A 15,788-nucleotide genomic window follows, 5' to 3' on the forward strand; every position below is an offset into this window, starting at 1 on the left:
TTGAGTTTGGGTTTTTCCCCAGCTACTGAGTGCCTGACTGACACGATGCCCACAACGAATGGGCCTCCCTACGCCCAATCTCACCTCCTGCATTAGTTTCCTGGGGTTGCCACAACAAAACGTCACAGACAGAGAGGCTAAAACAACAGAAACTTATGGTCTCACAGTTCTGGAGGCTGTGAGTCCAAGGTCAAGGTGTCCACAGAGCTGGTTCCTTCGGAGGGCTGTGTGGGAGCCTGTTGGGTGCCCCTCCCCCAGCTTCTGGTGGTTCACTTCCATCTTCAGCATGCCTTGGCTTGTGGAAGGACTACCCTGAACTCTGCCTTCATTGTCACAACACATTCTCCCTGTGTGTGTTTCTGTGTCAAATTTCCTCTTTTTATAAGGACACCAGTCATATTGGATTAGGGACCCAGTATACTCCAGTACAACCTCATCTGCACTAATCATATCTGTGATGACTCTACCTCCAAAGGTAGGTACTGGGGGTTAGGAATTCAATATGTGAGTTTGGGGCCCACACCACCTCCTCTGACCCTGAATCAGATGCTGTTTATGCTCTGCTTCTGGTCCTCTTGTCCTCACTGACCTCTTGGTCCAGCACCCACTGAGGCACCAGTTCTGAGAGAGCTGGCCGGCTTCACACAGGTGCGACCTGATAGCACCTCACCTCACACCCTGAACACCCTTCTCACCTCCGAGGAGCTGCTCTGTTCACATCCAGGTATGTTCAGCGTTCCCATGTGCCCCCAGAGTGTGGGGAGGTAATGCTCCATGGACGAACCTTTGCCAAGGGAACACGGGAACTGATGGATGAGTTCTTACCTCTTTTTCCATTCAAACTGTCCTGAGATGGTTGTAAGAGATATAGAGGAATCAGCTGCCAGCTCAGTAGCACAACTTCAGATTGGCTCTCCCTCCTTCCCTATCTCCTTCCCCGTATTCCTCATTCTGTTCCCTGGGATCTTTCTCCATAATAAAGGAAAAGTCCGTAGACCTCTGCCTCAGCTTCTGCTTTTTGGGGAATGCAGGCCAATCCAGCCAGACTGCTCTTCCTCCATTGTAACCTGACCATGCCATTCCCCTGCTTAAAACCCTTCATTGCCTCTCCATTGCCATAAAACTGAAACTCTGTAGCTAGGAGCTTCAAGGCCATTTGGAGGTCATCTGGCCAACTGTCTTTCCTGCTACGACAGTCTAAGTCATAGACGTTGGAAGACAACTGATTGGGTTTCAAGTCTGGCTCTTATTGAAAATGTGGAAAAAATGATTTCACCTCTGTAAGCCTCAGTTTCTTCATCTACCTGATCTCAGGATTAAGGGAAGGCAATGTATATAAAGCATCTGGCACAGTGTTTGGGGCACTAAATACATGGCAGCCAGTGTTTATTATTACAAGTAGGAACCAGAAACCAGGATGCAAAGGGAGCTGCTTCAGGTCACACAGTCAGCAGACAGTGGCTGTCAAACTTGGGACCAAACAGCTACAAAGCCAGATGCTCGCTCTCCACGAAAAAAGAGTTTGCAGTGCAGCTCTCCAGAGATGAACTATAACAGCTGGAAATTCACTTATACTACGGCTATTTCTTCTGAACCTCTCGTGAATGGCTGTTCTTGCTGAGAGCTGGACAGTGAATAAAATATTTGCAGTGCCTGCTTCCATGGGGCTCACATTCTAATGCAGGGGAGAGACCCTCAGCAAGGAACCAGCCAATGTGCTAAGTCCTGCAGCAGAAAGTGGGCAGAAGAGGGAAGAGAGAGGGAAGATGGTTATATTTTTACAGGATGCTTAAAAAATTACTCTTCTTTCTTTTGAGATAGGGTTTTACTCTGTTGCCCAGGCTGGTGTGCAATGGTGCAGTCACAGCTCACTGCAGCCTCAATCTTCTGCTCTCAGTCAGTCCTCCCTCCTCAGCCTCCCAAGTGGCTTAGAATACAGGCTTGTGCCACCATGCCCAACTGATTTTTGTAAACTTGTAGAGATGGGGTTTCACTATGTGGTCTTGACTGGTCTCGAATTCCTGGGCTCAAGTGATCCCCCTGATCTGGACTCCCAAAATGCTGGGATTACAGGCACAAGCCACCATGCCCAGGCAAGAAACTACTCTTGTAATAAAGGTTCACTTCAGGTGAAGGGAGCAAGGGAGAAAGTTGATATTAAGGGGCGGCATTCTAAGCAGCAAGAGTAGGAAGCAGAAAAGGCTGAGGCAGGAGTGGTCTCAGCCTGTTCAAAAGACAGCAGAGAAGCAAATACTGCTGAAGAGGAGTGGGTGAGGGGAAGGTGCAGACTGTGACCGTGAAATTTTCCTTGAGCATGATGGAAAGCCACTGGAGGGTTTTGAATAGAGTTTTTGAACACCTGACTGGTTTCAATGGATCACTCTTGTTGAATGAGGCCAGAAAGGAGGCCTCTGCCATGATCTCAGTAGGGAGGATGGTGGCTTGAACCGGGGACAGAGCCTGGAGGCAGTGAGAAGTGGTCATTCTGAGAACATTTTGAAGGCAGTGCTTACAGAACTCACTGATAGATTGGATGTGGGGTGTGACTAGGAGGTGATCCCAAAGATTGTGGCCCTAGCAAATGAAAAGCAGGACTTCCCCTTTCCTGAAAAAGGGGACACTGAGGAAGGAGGTAGTGGGGACAAATATGGAGTTTGCTTTTGAATGTGCCAAGTTTGAGATGCTGACTGGTGTCGAGGATACACAAAGCATGCTGGACGCCCAGCACTATGACCTCCGGAGGTCAGGGAGAAGTCTATACTGGAGACGCATCTGGGGGCATTTAGCACCAGAAGACTGGGTGAGCTCACCAAGGAAATGAGAGGACCTCCGGGGCTCTCGTTGGGGATGTGGGGTTGCGCCAGTGTCCCAAAGTCAGGACAATAAGAGTCCAGGAAAGGAGATGGGGAAGGAGAGCCCAATAAGGCAGGAAGAGCCACGAGCATGATTCCCTAAGAAAGCCACATGCGCGAGTGTCAAGGAGAAGGAGGTGACCAATGGCCCATTACTGCTGATGACTATGTAAGACAAGACTGAGAACTAGCCACAAGATTTGGCAACATGGAGGTCATTGATGACCTTGGCAAGAACTGTATGAATGGGCTGGTGAGCACATAAGAGGAGAGGAAATGGAAGTTTCGAGATTAGACAGAGGGCCAGGGACTGTATACCATGCCAATCCCAGCACTTTGGGGGGCTGAGACAAAAGGATCACTTGAGGCCAGGAGTTCAAGACCAGCCTAGGCAACAGAGAGAGACCTACAAAAAAAAAAAAAAAGAAAGAAAAGAAAATAAAAAAGAAAAGAAAAACCAGCCTGGGCAATGTAGGAAGACCCAGTCTCTACCAAAATTATAATATATATTTTTTAATTTTTTAATTAGCTGGACATGGTGGTATGCACCTGTGGTCCTAGCTACTCGGGAGGCTGAGGTGAGAGGATCACTTGAGCCCAGGAGTTCGAGGTTGCAACGGGCTATGATCGTGCCACTGCACTCCAGCCTGGGTGGCAGAGCAAGACCCTGTCTCTAAAAGAACAAAAAAAGAGAGAGAGAAAAAGATTAGACAAGGCTCTAGAAGAGTTTTGTGCAAAAAGGAGAAGAGAACACCGACAGAGTGAAAATAATAGTCTTCAGATGACAGCGAATGGGATCTGGGAACAATTGAGGTCCTTGGGGCTATTGGCTTGTTTGTTCTTCTCTGGCCATTTGAGCTCTCAGGGTCACCTCCCCCTCCAGGTCCCTCCGCTCCAGTGACTCCTTTGTGACTTATCCACTCATGCAATTCTGAGTCTTTCCTGTGTCACCTCCTGACCCTTCCAGTGGCTCAGTCACTAGCTGTGTGACCTTGGATGAGTCACTTAACCTGCCGAGAAGCAGTCAGTGAATCCCGTGACTTCGGTTTCTTCCAGCATCAGGGTGGAACAAGGGTCACAGTGGTAGGGCCTGGGGGTATTTCTCTAAGGTTTGTGGAAACTCAGGCTTCCCTTTATCTCAGATTAATGGAGAATCCCAAGTTGGTTGTTAGAAAACTCTTGCAGACTGAATAGGTAAGCTTTTTTCGTATTAATTCTTCACTTGGCAAATGCTTGAGGGCCTGCTCTATCCAAGGGTGTGTCAGTGCTTTTGCAGGGGTGAAGGATGAGCCTTTTGTATTTTGCCCTCAAGGAGCTCACAAACTTGTGGGGTGGTGGGTGTGTCTATTCAAAATCATAACAGGGCAGACTCTCCGACACACCATTTTGTGTCCATATTTAGGACCATTTGTCACAGTTGCACACATAAATTAAAGTTCCACAGGAGGCGGGATGTTTTCGGTCTTGTGCCTATGTGCCTCACACATCATAAGCAGTCAGTATATGTTTGTTGAATGAAAGCAGTATTGAATGGTACTATTTAATGTGTGTTTTGAAGCAAGGGTAGGATTTGGACCTACACAGAAGGGCAAGGGGGCATTGCAGCCTGGCGGGGGGTGGAGTGGGTGAAGGCAGGAGGAGGGAATGGCAGGAGCAGATGTACAGAGACAGTGACACCGAACACAGGGTTGGTAATTGTAGGCCCGCTATGACCGGATCATGTGATATGTCAGGATGCACAGAGATTGGAAAGGTAAGCTGGGGCCAGCTGGTGCAGAGGGTTGAATTCAAGCTATGTTAAAGGGATCGGGTTTATTTATAGTAGGATGACCTCATGTTCCCATTTCCCAGGGTGATTTTGCCTGTTGTCCCAGTGTGATTATTCATGGCAACCCCTTTCATACTCAAGTGTCCCTGTTTGGATAAGTTATATAGTCCCGCAACCCTAAAGGCTGTGTGGAGCCCCCAAAGGTTTCACAGAGGGACAGGGTCAAGCTAACATTACAAAGGTCAGTGCCCCCAGTGCTTGCTGGACCTGGAGGCAGGAGCGGGGACACCCTCCAGTCCAGGCGATTCAGGTCAAAGTCTTTTGGTTAGTGGTAAATCCCCAACAGTTGCCAGGGTACAGTGAAATGAGCACTCTTCAGGGAGTGCAAATTGTTCCAGCCCTTTTTTGGAAATCAGTTTTGCAGTACACATCAAGAGCCTTGAGAAATGTCCATGCCCTTTGTTAATTCCACCTCTGGAAATCTCTCCTAAGGAAATAATTCCAAACATAGAAAAGGTTCTTTGCATAGACGTTCATCATAAAACTCTATGCAACAGGTCTAGAAACAGCTCAGAATGCCACGACAGATGGTGATTAAGGATAAGGGACATATCTATCAGTGGACTCTAAATTCCGTAGAACAGGGACAATGTCTGATTACTAACCACTGCATCCCCGCAGCTAGCATCGTGTCGGACATATTTGTTTAATGAATAAACAAGTGAATAAAAATTCCTATCAGGTTAAACAAAAAAGATATAAAACAATCCTTAAATATAATATATAAGTACTCATATGGACACACTATAATCTCAAACATTTTTTTAAAAACAGACATATGTATATATGACTATGCATATAAAAACTTTTTAAATGATTCCCCAAAATGTAAACAGTGATTATGTTTGAGTGGTAGAACTCCTGATAATTTTTTTCATTTTATTTTTGTGTATATTGCATATCTTTCAGAATGAATATGACTACATTTATAATGAAAAAAAAAGGCCACATCAATACTTTAGAAAGGAAAGACTAACATTAGGCAGGATTTTAGTACTCACAGCCAGGATGTGATAAGGTTTTGCACCCTCTGAGGGTTCCCAGTCAGTCTTTGTGGTGTGAATCTCCAATTCCAGTCATGATTCTCCTCTGTAAAATGGGTTCCTCCCACAATGAATTGCAGAGGGTCCACCTGCTGGCTAAAGATGCCCCCCCAACACCCCGGGAGCTAGAGATATTGAGAGGTGCTGCCTTTCATTGGGGCAGTTTCTACACTCATAAGCAGCCATCAAAAATGACATTTAGGCTGGGCACAGTGGCTCACACCTATAATCACAGCATTTTAGAAGGCAGAGGGGGGCAGATCATCTGAGGTCAGGAGTTTGAGACCAGCCTGGCCAATATAGTGAAACCTTATTTCTACTAAAAATACAAAAAAAAAAAAAAAATTAGCTGGGCATGGTGGCAGGTGCCTGTAATCCCAGCTACTCAGGAGGCTGAGATAGGTGAATTGCTTGAACCTGGGAGGCAGAGGTTGCGGTGAGCTGAGATCACGCCATTGTACTTCAGCCTTGGCAGCAAGAGTGAAACTCCGTCTCAAAAAAAATAATATCTAGCAAGATAAAAAGAAAAACTGTTGATATAGTTTTAAGTGAAATAGAGCAGAATACAAAAAGGCATGTTCACTATGAAGATATCTATGGAAACTATGCATATGGCAAATATTTATCAAAAGAATATGAAGGTCTCACAAGAAATATGACCACATGCAGCCAGAGATGAGACAGACAACCAAAATTGAATGCACCTTTCCAGTAATAACAATTTTAGCGATGTTTCCAGAACTAGGATGGGTGTCTACAGTTGCTTATCCAGTGACTCTAGGCTCCAGGGCAATCCGTTTCTTAGAGCAGAGCTTCTCAAACTTTAATGTGCATCAATTAACCTGGGATCCTGATAAAATGTGGATTCAGATTAAATCGAGCTGGGCTGGCAACAAGGACCCTACATACCTACAAGCTCCAGGTGATGCTGGGGCACAGATGACACTCAATGAGGCTTCTACCCAATTCCTAGCACCAAGCACCTTCCCCAGATGCCTGGCCTGGCCCTCCATCCTCAAGCATGTCTGCACCCGAAATCATCTTTGTCGCCAGCTTCTTAGCATCATCGAGACTAATAATAAGAAGCAGCTCCAGGCACTTGTATGGGATGGGATCCAGGGGGGCCTGAGGCCCCCAATTCCTTGGGAAACTTGGACAATGACATCTTTCTGGGATGATGTGAAGACAAAAGTGACTCCATCCCAAGATGGATTTGCCATGTTGACTTCTGATTAGCCCCAGTCCCACGAATGCCTCCTGACTCCTACTTTATTTACTGTCCTGAGTATAAGAATATGTACTCCTGCTTTTAGATCAAGGCAAGCTTGACATTATCATGCAAATTCTGGGTTATGGTCCACGTGGGATTCTTGACTGCTGTGGCACGCTGCCATTCATTGTCTTGCTGGGGCACATATAACCTTTTCTATGGTATATAAGCCTTGGGTCCGAGAGTAACAGTGAAGACCCAAGATCACCCTTCTGCCTGTAAGTTCCCTCAATAAATCACCCAATACTGGCCGGGTGTGGGGGCTCACACCTGTAATCCCAGCACTTTGGGAGGCTGAGGTGGGTGGTTCACCTCAGATCAGGAGTTCAAGACCAGCCTGGCCAACATGGTGAAACCCACCTTTACTAAAAATACAAAAATTAGCTGGATGCAGTGGTGCGCACCTGTAGTCTCAGCTACTCAGGAGGCTCAGGCTGGAGAATCGCTTGAACCTGGGAGGTAGAATTCGCAGTGAGCCAAGATCGTGCCACTGCACTCTAACCTGGGTGACAGAGCGACACTCCGTCTCAAAAATAAACAAATAAATAATCACCCAATACTAACAAACTGGATTTGTCTGCTTCCTTCTTTAGCTTCTTGGCTCCTCTCGCATTTGGGGGTTACTTTGCACATGTGGACTTTTTACAAAATAGATGGGTCCCAGAGCCTGGGCTTTGCTCCAGGACCCATCTATTTTGGGCAGGTGGTCCCCTGCAGAAACCAGCAGCAGATGGCACAACAGAACAAGCACAAACTGTATCCAAGGGCATGGCTCAAGAAATCTGCCCAAAATCCAACGCAAAAATGAACAAAGGAACTGAATGGGAAATGTGACCAAAAGAAGGAATAAGCTAAACAGCTCCAGGAAGGGAGCTTCTGGCTCAAAGAGCACTTGTCTTGGGTGTCAGCTACACGGGTTCTTGGTCAGGGGTGAGAGCCCTATGCCAGACCCCCTGTGCAGAACCAATGCCACCTCACAACGGGGCCCCTCCAGGGTTCCAGCACATGAACACCCTGCCCTGGCAAGATATAGTTGGCCAGCCACTGTCCATTCTGCTGGAGGGCCGGTCTGAGCCAACAGAGCCATGCAGAGACATCCCATCCAAGGCAGCCCAGGAGCAGTCTTGACCTTTGCTTCCCTGCAAGGACAGGCTGTCTGGTCCACACACAGATAAAGCCTTGGGCCTGGTTCAGCATCCAGAGGACTGGGCCGTAACCCCCAAGGTAAGATATTCACACTCATTGGAGCCCTTTCTCTTTTTACCCTGGCTGGCTGGAGGAAGGGGACCCCTGCTTTTTTCAGCCAGTGCCCCATGAAGTCAGACTCCCAGGACTCCCTGCCCTGATCCTACTGAAGGCCACTGGGATGCCCAATATTCTGGGGAAACTTTGGAAGATTCGTGGCACATTATCTGGGGCAAGTCAGCTCAGTGATCAGAACATGGAGTGAAGGAGGCTGCAGCCTTGGCCTTGAATTCTGGAGGCCTCTGTAGTGGGTCAACAATGGGGAGAGCCACAAAGTCTCAGTCCAGCTGCCATATCAAATGAGGTCCTGAGAGGCAAGGAAGGGCAGGCAGGAGACTGGCTATAGCAGCCTGAGCCCTGGCCCCTTCCCATTCTGGACTCCTGTCCAGCACCAAACATTCAGCAGTGAGTGGCACCTTTACCATCAACCCACCATAGAAAACCCCCTGGAGCTCTCTCCCTGTGCCAGGGCCTGTTCATGGCATGTAGGACACAAGCTCCATGATGATATGGATTTCCCCTGCAAGGTGCTCGCATCTCATCGAGGAGAGGAACTTGCAGGCTGATTTCCATGTAAGACGGAAGACACAGTGATAGAGAAAAGGGATGGAGTAGGAAGTGAGTCCTAGAATTCCTGCTGCAGAAGGCTGTGACCCAAGACTACTGGATCCATTCTCTTCAGCTGGATGCTCTAGCGATATGACAGTAATCCCTCTGCTTTGCATATGCAGAATTCTTTACCACTTCTGAAGCACCATCTCTCACAGAGGCGAGGAGTTGACTCAGGTCCAGAGCTCTGACTCCAAGCGCACCTTCTCTCTCCTCACAGTGGCCTTGTGGTCTCACTGGTGGAGATGAAATCCCTGGGTTCCCAGGCCAGGCCTCTGTTACTGTGTCACCAGAATGAACCCTGCCTGCTATCAGCAGACATCTCCGGCTCTGGCATCTTTCAACTCAAGCTGCAAGGCTTACTGTGACCTCTGGAATCTGTGCTTAGAATTCTCCCAGGAACAAACAGCTGAAGCATCAGAATGCCAGTCCTCGTGATGCAAATGGATGCAAAAACAGCTCTTGCCAGCCTATCTAGGCCACAGAAAGCCAGGAATGCTGGGTGCCACCCCAGCCTGCAGTGTTCCCACTTAGCTAAGTGAAAGGCAAGGGACAGGGCAGGGAGAAGCCCTAGACCTGGTTAAATGGGGTTGGACCTGCCACTTAGCCTCAGGGACCCTTTGGAGACTTCCGTGTGCACTGTGGACAGGGGAAGATGCTCCAGCTCCTCTGTGGGGGCACTCTGCTGGCAAGTCAGCACCAGGGCCTTAATCTCTTTCTTGAAGTTGGTGTTGAGGAAGCCATAGATGAATGGGTTGATGCAGGTGGAGGCCATGGCAAGCAAGTGGCACACCAAGAAGATGAGGTTGCCATGGCAGATGGGGATGGCCTCATGGTGCCAGTCCTCCAGGCTGTTGAACACATGCAGAGGCAGCCAGAGCACGGCAAAGGCCACCACCATCGCCACCAGCACCCCATTGACCCGCTTCATCTGCCCAGCTCGCAAGCTGTAGGTGCCCTTGTGGAACACACGCCCCTGCCTCTGCAGGCGCCGGTAGATGCGTGCATAACAGACCAGGATGAAGGCCAGTGGGAGGCAGTACTGGAAGAGGAGCAGGAAGGTGGTGTAGATGGTGCGGTGGTGAGCCAGTGGCCAGGACTCGGTACAGACCACCTTATCCGCCAGGAACTCCAGAGCCTTGGAGTGGTTCCTGTGGAAGACATCCTCCAGGACGCTGTTGGCCAGGAAGGGCAAGGAGAGGACGCAGGCAATGACCCAGATGAGCACAATCCCCAGGTAGGCCTGCGAGATGCTGGGCTTCCAGCCTGTTGGGTTGATGATGAGCTGATGCCGCTCCAGGGCCACGAGGACGAGCGAGAGGATGGAGACAGTCACCGACATGCACTGGATAAAGGCCGACATCTTGCAGAGGGTCTCTCCGAAGATCCAGTAGTCCATGATGGTGTAGATGGCGGTCAGCGGCTGGCAGAGGAGGCACATGAGGAAGTCAGAGAAGGCCAGATTGGCAATGAGCAGGTTGGTCACGTTGGCCTTCTCCTTCTGCCTCACAGTCACACACATCAGGCAGAGGTTGCCCAGGACCCCCACGACGGTCTCAATGCTGTAGGAAGTCACGATGAAGATCATCACATCCACAGAATCCTGGCAATGATCAGAGAAGTTGTATGGGACGTCCGGGGACTTGCTTCTGTTGTCACCCTGTGGGGACCCTGTGAGCAGCAAGGCCAGGAGGTGAGAGGTGTTCATGGTGGATGTGAAAAGATTCCAAGACTCGAACTAAGCGATACACTTCAGGAATGATGCCTGTAAGACAAACAGACAAACAATACTCAGAGATCATGCCCAGGGTAGAATCCAGGGAGGAGCAGGGCCAGGTAGAAAGGCTCTCAGCTGCTTCTGTCCCAAGGCTGGTACCTGGAGGAGCTATTACCTACGGCTCACAGTAAGACACTGGCATGCAGTGATTGCCACCCTGTTAGAAGCACTTGTTGCATGCTGGGGACTGTGCTCAGGGCTTTCGTCTGTTAGCTAGTTTATTCCCAGAGGTAGGTATTATCAATCCATTTCATAGATGAGGAATCTAAGACTCCAAGACAGAAGCAACTTGCCCATAGTCACACAACTAATAAGTAACAGGGCCAGTTACAAACTCAGGCCGTCTGATGCCAGAACTTGTTCTACCAATTCCCTCCAGCCTCGGGATTTGAGGCTGTCCTGATGAAAAAGAAGGTGGAGTGTTGTATGCAGAGTTTAGCGATGGAGCTGCTTAGGGCACATGGGTAGAAAGCCCCTTGTCACATTTTACTTGAATGAAGACAGCAATAAATGCCACTCTGACCAGGACTGCTTGTGTTCTTCCACGGCACCCTATTTCCTTCGAGACAGAACCAAAACCTCGGGGATCCACACTTAGTGCACCCTCCTAGTCTCAGCCCCTTCCTGCCCCGCCAGCCTTGTTTTTTAGGTGATACCTGGCAAAGTTGAACACTGCCCAGTATGCAAAGACTGGCTCGTCAGCACAGCAGCTTCCTCCTACCAGCCACCATGTGCAGACACACCTGGCCAAAGTCACAGGTGTCCAGTGCCCTCCCCAGAACCCACTTTATGACTGTGTTCAAGTCACCTGATGCAGTGTGCAGCTCACAAGAACACCGGAGTGCTCCACATCTCCATGTCCTGGGAGAGCCTGTTCCTTTCTGAGGACCTCCTCAGCACAATGGATCCCCTGCTAAAGACTGAGCTGGAATTTGGACTCCAGAGTTCCCCCGTGGTAGTACCAATGATGGATATTTTACACAGGAACCACCATACCTCTACCCACATCATTGTGACATCTCTCAGATTCTCGAGTCATTATTAATCCCACAGGTTTGCAGTTCTCAAACTTCAGTAAACATCAGAGTCACTCTAGAAGTATATTGAAAGCACAGATCCCAGGGCCCTTCCACCAGGCGATGTAGTTCAGTGAGTACAGGATGGGGCCCAAGAATCTGTATTTCATAAGTAGACTACATGATTCTGATGAACATGGCCCATAGGCCCCATCCTGTGAAACACTATTCATAGCAGAAAACCCTATTTGAGATATGGTCTCATGTAATGGCCATATGTATTTCTGAGCATACATATTTTCTTCATGATCAATTGCTACGTTAAGGCAGTTTTTACAAAGTAAGGCCAAAATCAGTCAGCTCAGTAAACTCTTATTTGTCAACTGTCATGAATGTCACTCACTGTGCATTTGATCTACTTATAAAGATGAGTCTCTGAGGTCAGGAGTTCAACACCAGCCTGGCCAACATGCTGAAATCCTGTTTCCACTAAAAATACAAAAATTAGCCAAGTCTGGTGGCACATGCCTGTAGTCCCAGCTACTTGGGAGGCTGAGACAGGAGAATCACTTGAACCTGGGAGGCGGAGTTTGCAGTGAGCAGAGAGTATACCACTGCACTGCACTCCAGCCTGGGCAACAGAGTGAGACTCAGTCCCCCCCGCCAAAAAAAAAAAGGGTCTCATTTTGTCATTTACAAGATCAAGCTGCAAATTCACCTGATAGTTTACAGTCTGGTTATTTAGGACACCAGAACTTAAAGGCAGGGAGATTTCTCTGGCACTACAGTCTTCTGACAAAAACGTCTACTTGGGGCTGAACATGACAAACTATTCCAGCGCCAAACACCAGGCCCAGTATAAGACAAAGAGCAGCCCCGGCTGCATGAACCTGTGGCAGATGCACTGCACTCAGAAGCAGCAAATAGGCCAGAACCCAAGGCTCTGGGTGACCGTCAGCAGGGCTCAGCCAGCAGTGTGGAGAAAAAACGACTACCTACAGCATGATCAGAGTGGAAGTACTGGGCAGCGAGGGCTGCAGAAAATGCTCACTGCTTCATTCACACACTCAATAAATGTGTGTCAAGCCCTGAGCTAGAAACAAGGGCTGCAAAGATGACTTACACAGCCATGGCCCTCCCAGACCATAGGGGCTGACCAGCACAAAGGCAGATAGAACTCATTGCCATTGCCAACATCAATATGAATGGGAGGTCTGTGAGTTGAGAGATCATGGAAGGAGCAGGGAGCAGGGAGGTGAGAGAAGAGGTGGCAAATATGCAGGGCTCAAAGGCTGAAGAGGAGTCAACCAGTCAAAAGGACAGGGAGAGGAGGGAACTCGAGGTGCAAGGAACAGCATGCGCAAAGGCACAGAGGCAGGAAGGAGCAGAGCCTGCTGGGAAAAGTAAGCGGAATAACTGATGCCAGGGTGGCAGATGATGAGGCTGGAGTAGTGGGCCAGACCAGCAAGCCCGAGAACATTCCAGAAAGATCATTTGGATATAGAAAATGGATTGGAGTAGAGGGCCAAGACAGGAGGAGAAGCACTGAAAAAGGTGGTGATTGGCATCTGCCTGGGGCTGCTAGGCTTAGGGTACACTGACCAGTGAGGACCAGGGACCTCAGGGTCCTCAGGCACACCCAAGGGGGTGGTGAGTCTAGGAGGGGAAGGGTGGATTGTTACACAAGGTCAGTAAAATGGTGTCTCTGCGTTTTGTCTCCAGGCAGCTCTCCAGATCAAAAACTAGAGCCAGCTGCAAGCCCCAGCAGGGACCCCCCTGCAGCCTGCCTTCCCAAGCAATCGCAGGAAAATGAATGAATCACACAAACAATGCTAATCTCCAGTGGGGTTAGAATAGAGAAGGCCTTTTGCTTTGTCTCCTGAAATCTCAGCAAAAGCTGCTATCACCTAATGCCCACAGCGCCCAGACACCTCAGATGCACCCCTTACCTCCTCGGTTCACAGCTTACAGGATGAGGGTGGGGCCGCCCATGTCTCAGGTGAGGAGACTGAGGTCCACAGTGCGGCAGGATGCTCCCCAGATCCAGTGTGACGCTCTGCGCGGGGCCAAGGGCAGGTAGGGCGCCCGGCTTCCCCGAGGGTTCGCACAGGACCCACTCGGCCCCCGTCCCCGGCCGCACTCCTGTCCCCAGGAGACACCAGGCGCCTGGCAGAGCCGCGCCTGCTTCACCTGCTGCTGCCTCGATGCTGCCGGCGTGCTGAGCAGAGCCGTCTGCTAGGCTCCCGCCTGCGCCCGCCCAGCCTGCCCCTTGCGCCCGCCCACGAAGAAGCTCCAGCCGCCGGCCCGCCCCGGGACCCCAGCGCTCGCCCGGGAGATGCATCTTGGGCCCCTAAGGGACACCCGGAGCTACAGCCCTGCCCACACATCTCTCTCACACCCACCTCAATCCTGCACGTAGGCAAGCTAGAGCTGCGCTTTCTCTCTCTCTCTCTCTCTCTCACCTTCTCTCTCTATGGGTGTGTGCGTCTGTCGCTCTCTGCCTCAGTTTCCTCACTCATGAAATGGGTATAAAAAGACCTGCCTTTCATCAGTTCGTTCAGAAACATTTCTTGCAGACCTCCTATGAGCCTGGCTCTTCTGGGCACCAGGGCTGGAAGAGACAGGCTCCCTGTCCTTGGTTCCTTCTGGAGCTCTCAGCCCTGCGGGAGAAGACAGACAGGAGACAAGGAAAGCGGGAAACAAATTATTACAAACAGTGGGATGCTGTGAGCAAATGGGTCCGATAGGCCAGATGGATGGCACAGCCATGGCAAAAGCCCCGAGGCTGGGGGCAGAGGCCAGCCGAGGGTATATGGCTGAAAATGCCGGTCAGGGTGAGGGAAGGAGATGGGCATCCAGGGCATGAGTGAACAGTCAGGGTGCACCCTGAAAGTGGAGTGTCTTATCTCAGCCAGTCCCAAGGTTGTTGCCAGGAGGATTCAGTGAGAACGGTCACTTTCTCTTTTGGAGCTGAGATGTACATGACTTGGCTGTAATGGAACAGCTTTGCTTACAAGGGCTGCTCCTGTTTTGAATACACTAGCTTATCATTTCCCTCTCCATGGCAAAGTCACGTGTGTACTTAGAGGACCTCCTGAGGGCAACAGATCTGCTTCAAGAGCGCCTCCTAAACACTGGACATACACACCTATCCAGTGAAACCTCTTGTGGATCCCCATGGAAATGTCCCCACGAAGTCACGGCAGTGGCCCCTCTAGAAGGACAGCTGCATTTTGTAGTGCACAGACTCTAAAGACATTACCTTAGTTATCATCACAACTGCTCTGAGAGATGGGCATTTTTATTCTTGTGCTGATGAAGCAAAGTGAGACTCAGCAATTAAGCAACTTGCCCAAAGTCACTCAGCCAAGAAACAGGCAGATACAAGATGTGAACCCACCTGCCAAGCGCCCGGGCCTCTGCTCACTGTCGCTGTGGACTGGCACCCGTCATCTCTTCTTTCTGGACCACACTGCTTCCTGCCTTAACTACCTGGAAAGCTGCTGCTCCTCTGTTGCACCCCAGCTCTGATGTCCCCTCTGACATGACAAATTCCTACCACACTCCCGCGCTCTGCTGCAAAGGCAGGTGTAGCAGCCTGGTTGGTTGTCTACATGAGCACCCTTGTCTCCCCACTCCCCTCTTTTTAGGCCACAGCTCTTGTCTCTGCCCCCAGATCCCAGCACAGGACCACACACAGCATCTGACAAAGGAGAGAGGGAGGGAGGGAAGGAAGGAAAGGAGGGCAGGAGGGAGGGAGGGAAAGGAGGGAGGGAGGGAGGGAAGGAAGGAAAGGAGGGTGGGAGGGAGGGAAGGAAGGAAAAGAGGGTGGGAGGGAGGGAAGGGAGGGAGAGAGGGAGGTAGGAAGGGAGGAAGGGAAGGAAGGAAAGAAGGGTGGGAGGGAGGGAAGGGAGAGAGAGAGGGAGGGAGGAAGGGAGGGAGGGAAGGAAGGAAAGGAGGCTGGGAGGGAGGGAAGGGAGGGAGAGAGGGAGGGAGGAAGGGAGGGAGGGAAGGAAGGAAAGGAGGCTGGGAGGGAGAGAGGGAGGGAGGAAGGGAGGGAGGGAAGGAAGGAAAGGAGGATGGGGGAGGGAGGGAAGGGAGGGAGAGAGGGAGGGAAAGAAGGAAAGGAGGGCAGGAGGGAGGGAAGG

The 15,788-nt window shown here is 50.2% G+C and overlaps 1 protein-coding gene across 1 annotated transcript; it reads right to left on the minus strand.

Annotated features, from left to right (window-relative positions):
• Positions 1-7,495: 7,495 nt before the first annotated feature.
• LOC116544029 (neuropeptide Y receptor type 4) lies at positions 7,496-10,691 on the minus strand. The gene has a single exon (XM_032270121.1). It carries the CDS (start codon positions 10,553-10,555, stop codon positions 9,428-9,430), a length of 1,128 nt encoding a protein of 375 aa, XP_032126012.1. The 5' UTR covers positions 10,556-10,691; the 3' UTR covers positions 7,496-9,427.
• Positions 10,692-15,788: the final 5,097 nt, after the last annotated feature.

The sequence above is a fragment of the Sapajus apella genome, unplaced genomic scaffold (assembly GCF_009761245.1).
Source record: "Sapajus apella isolate SASKATOON/1434 unplaced genomic scaffold, GSC_monkey_1.0 scaffold203, whole genome shotgun sequence".
NCBI lineage: Eukaryota > Metazoa > Chordata > Mammalia > Primates > Cebidae > Sapajus > Sapajus apella.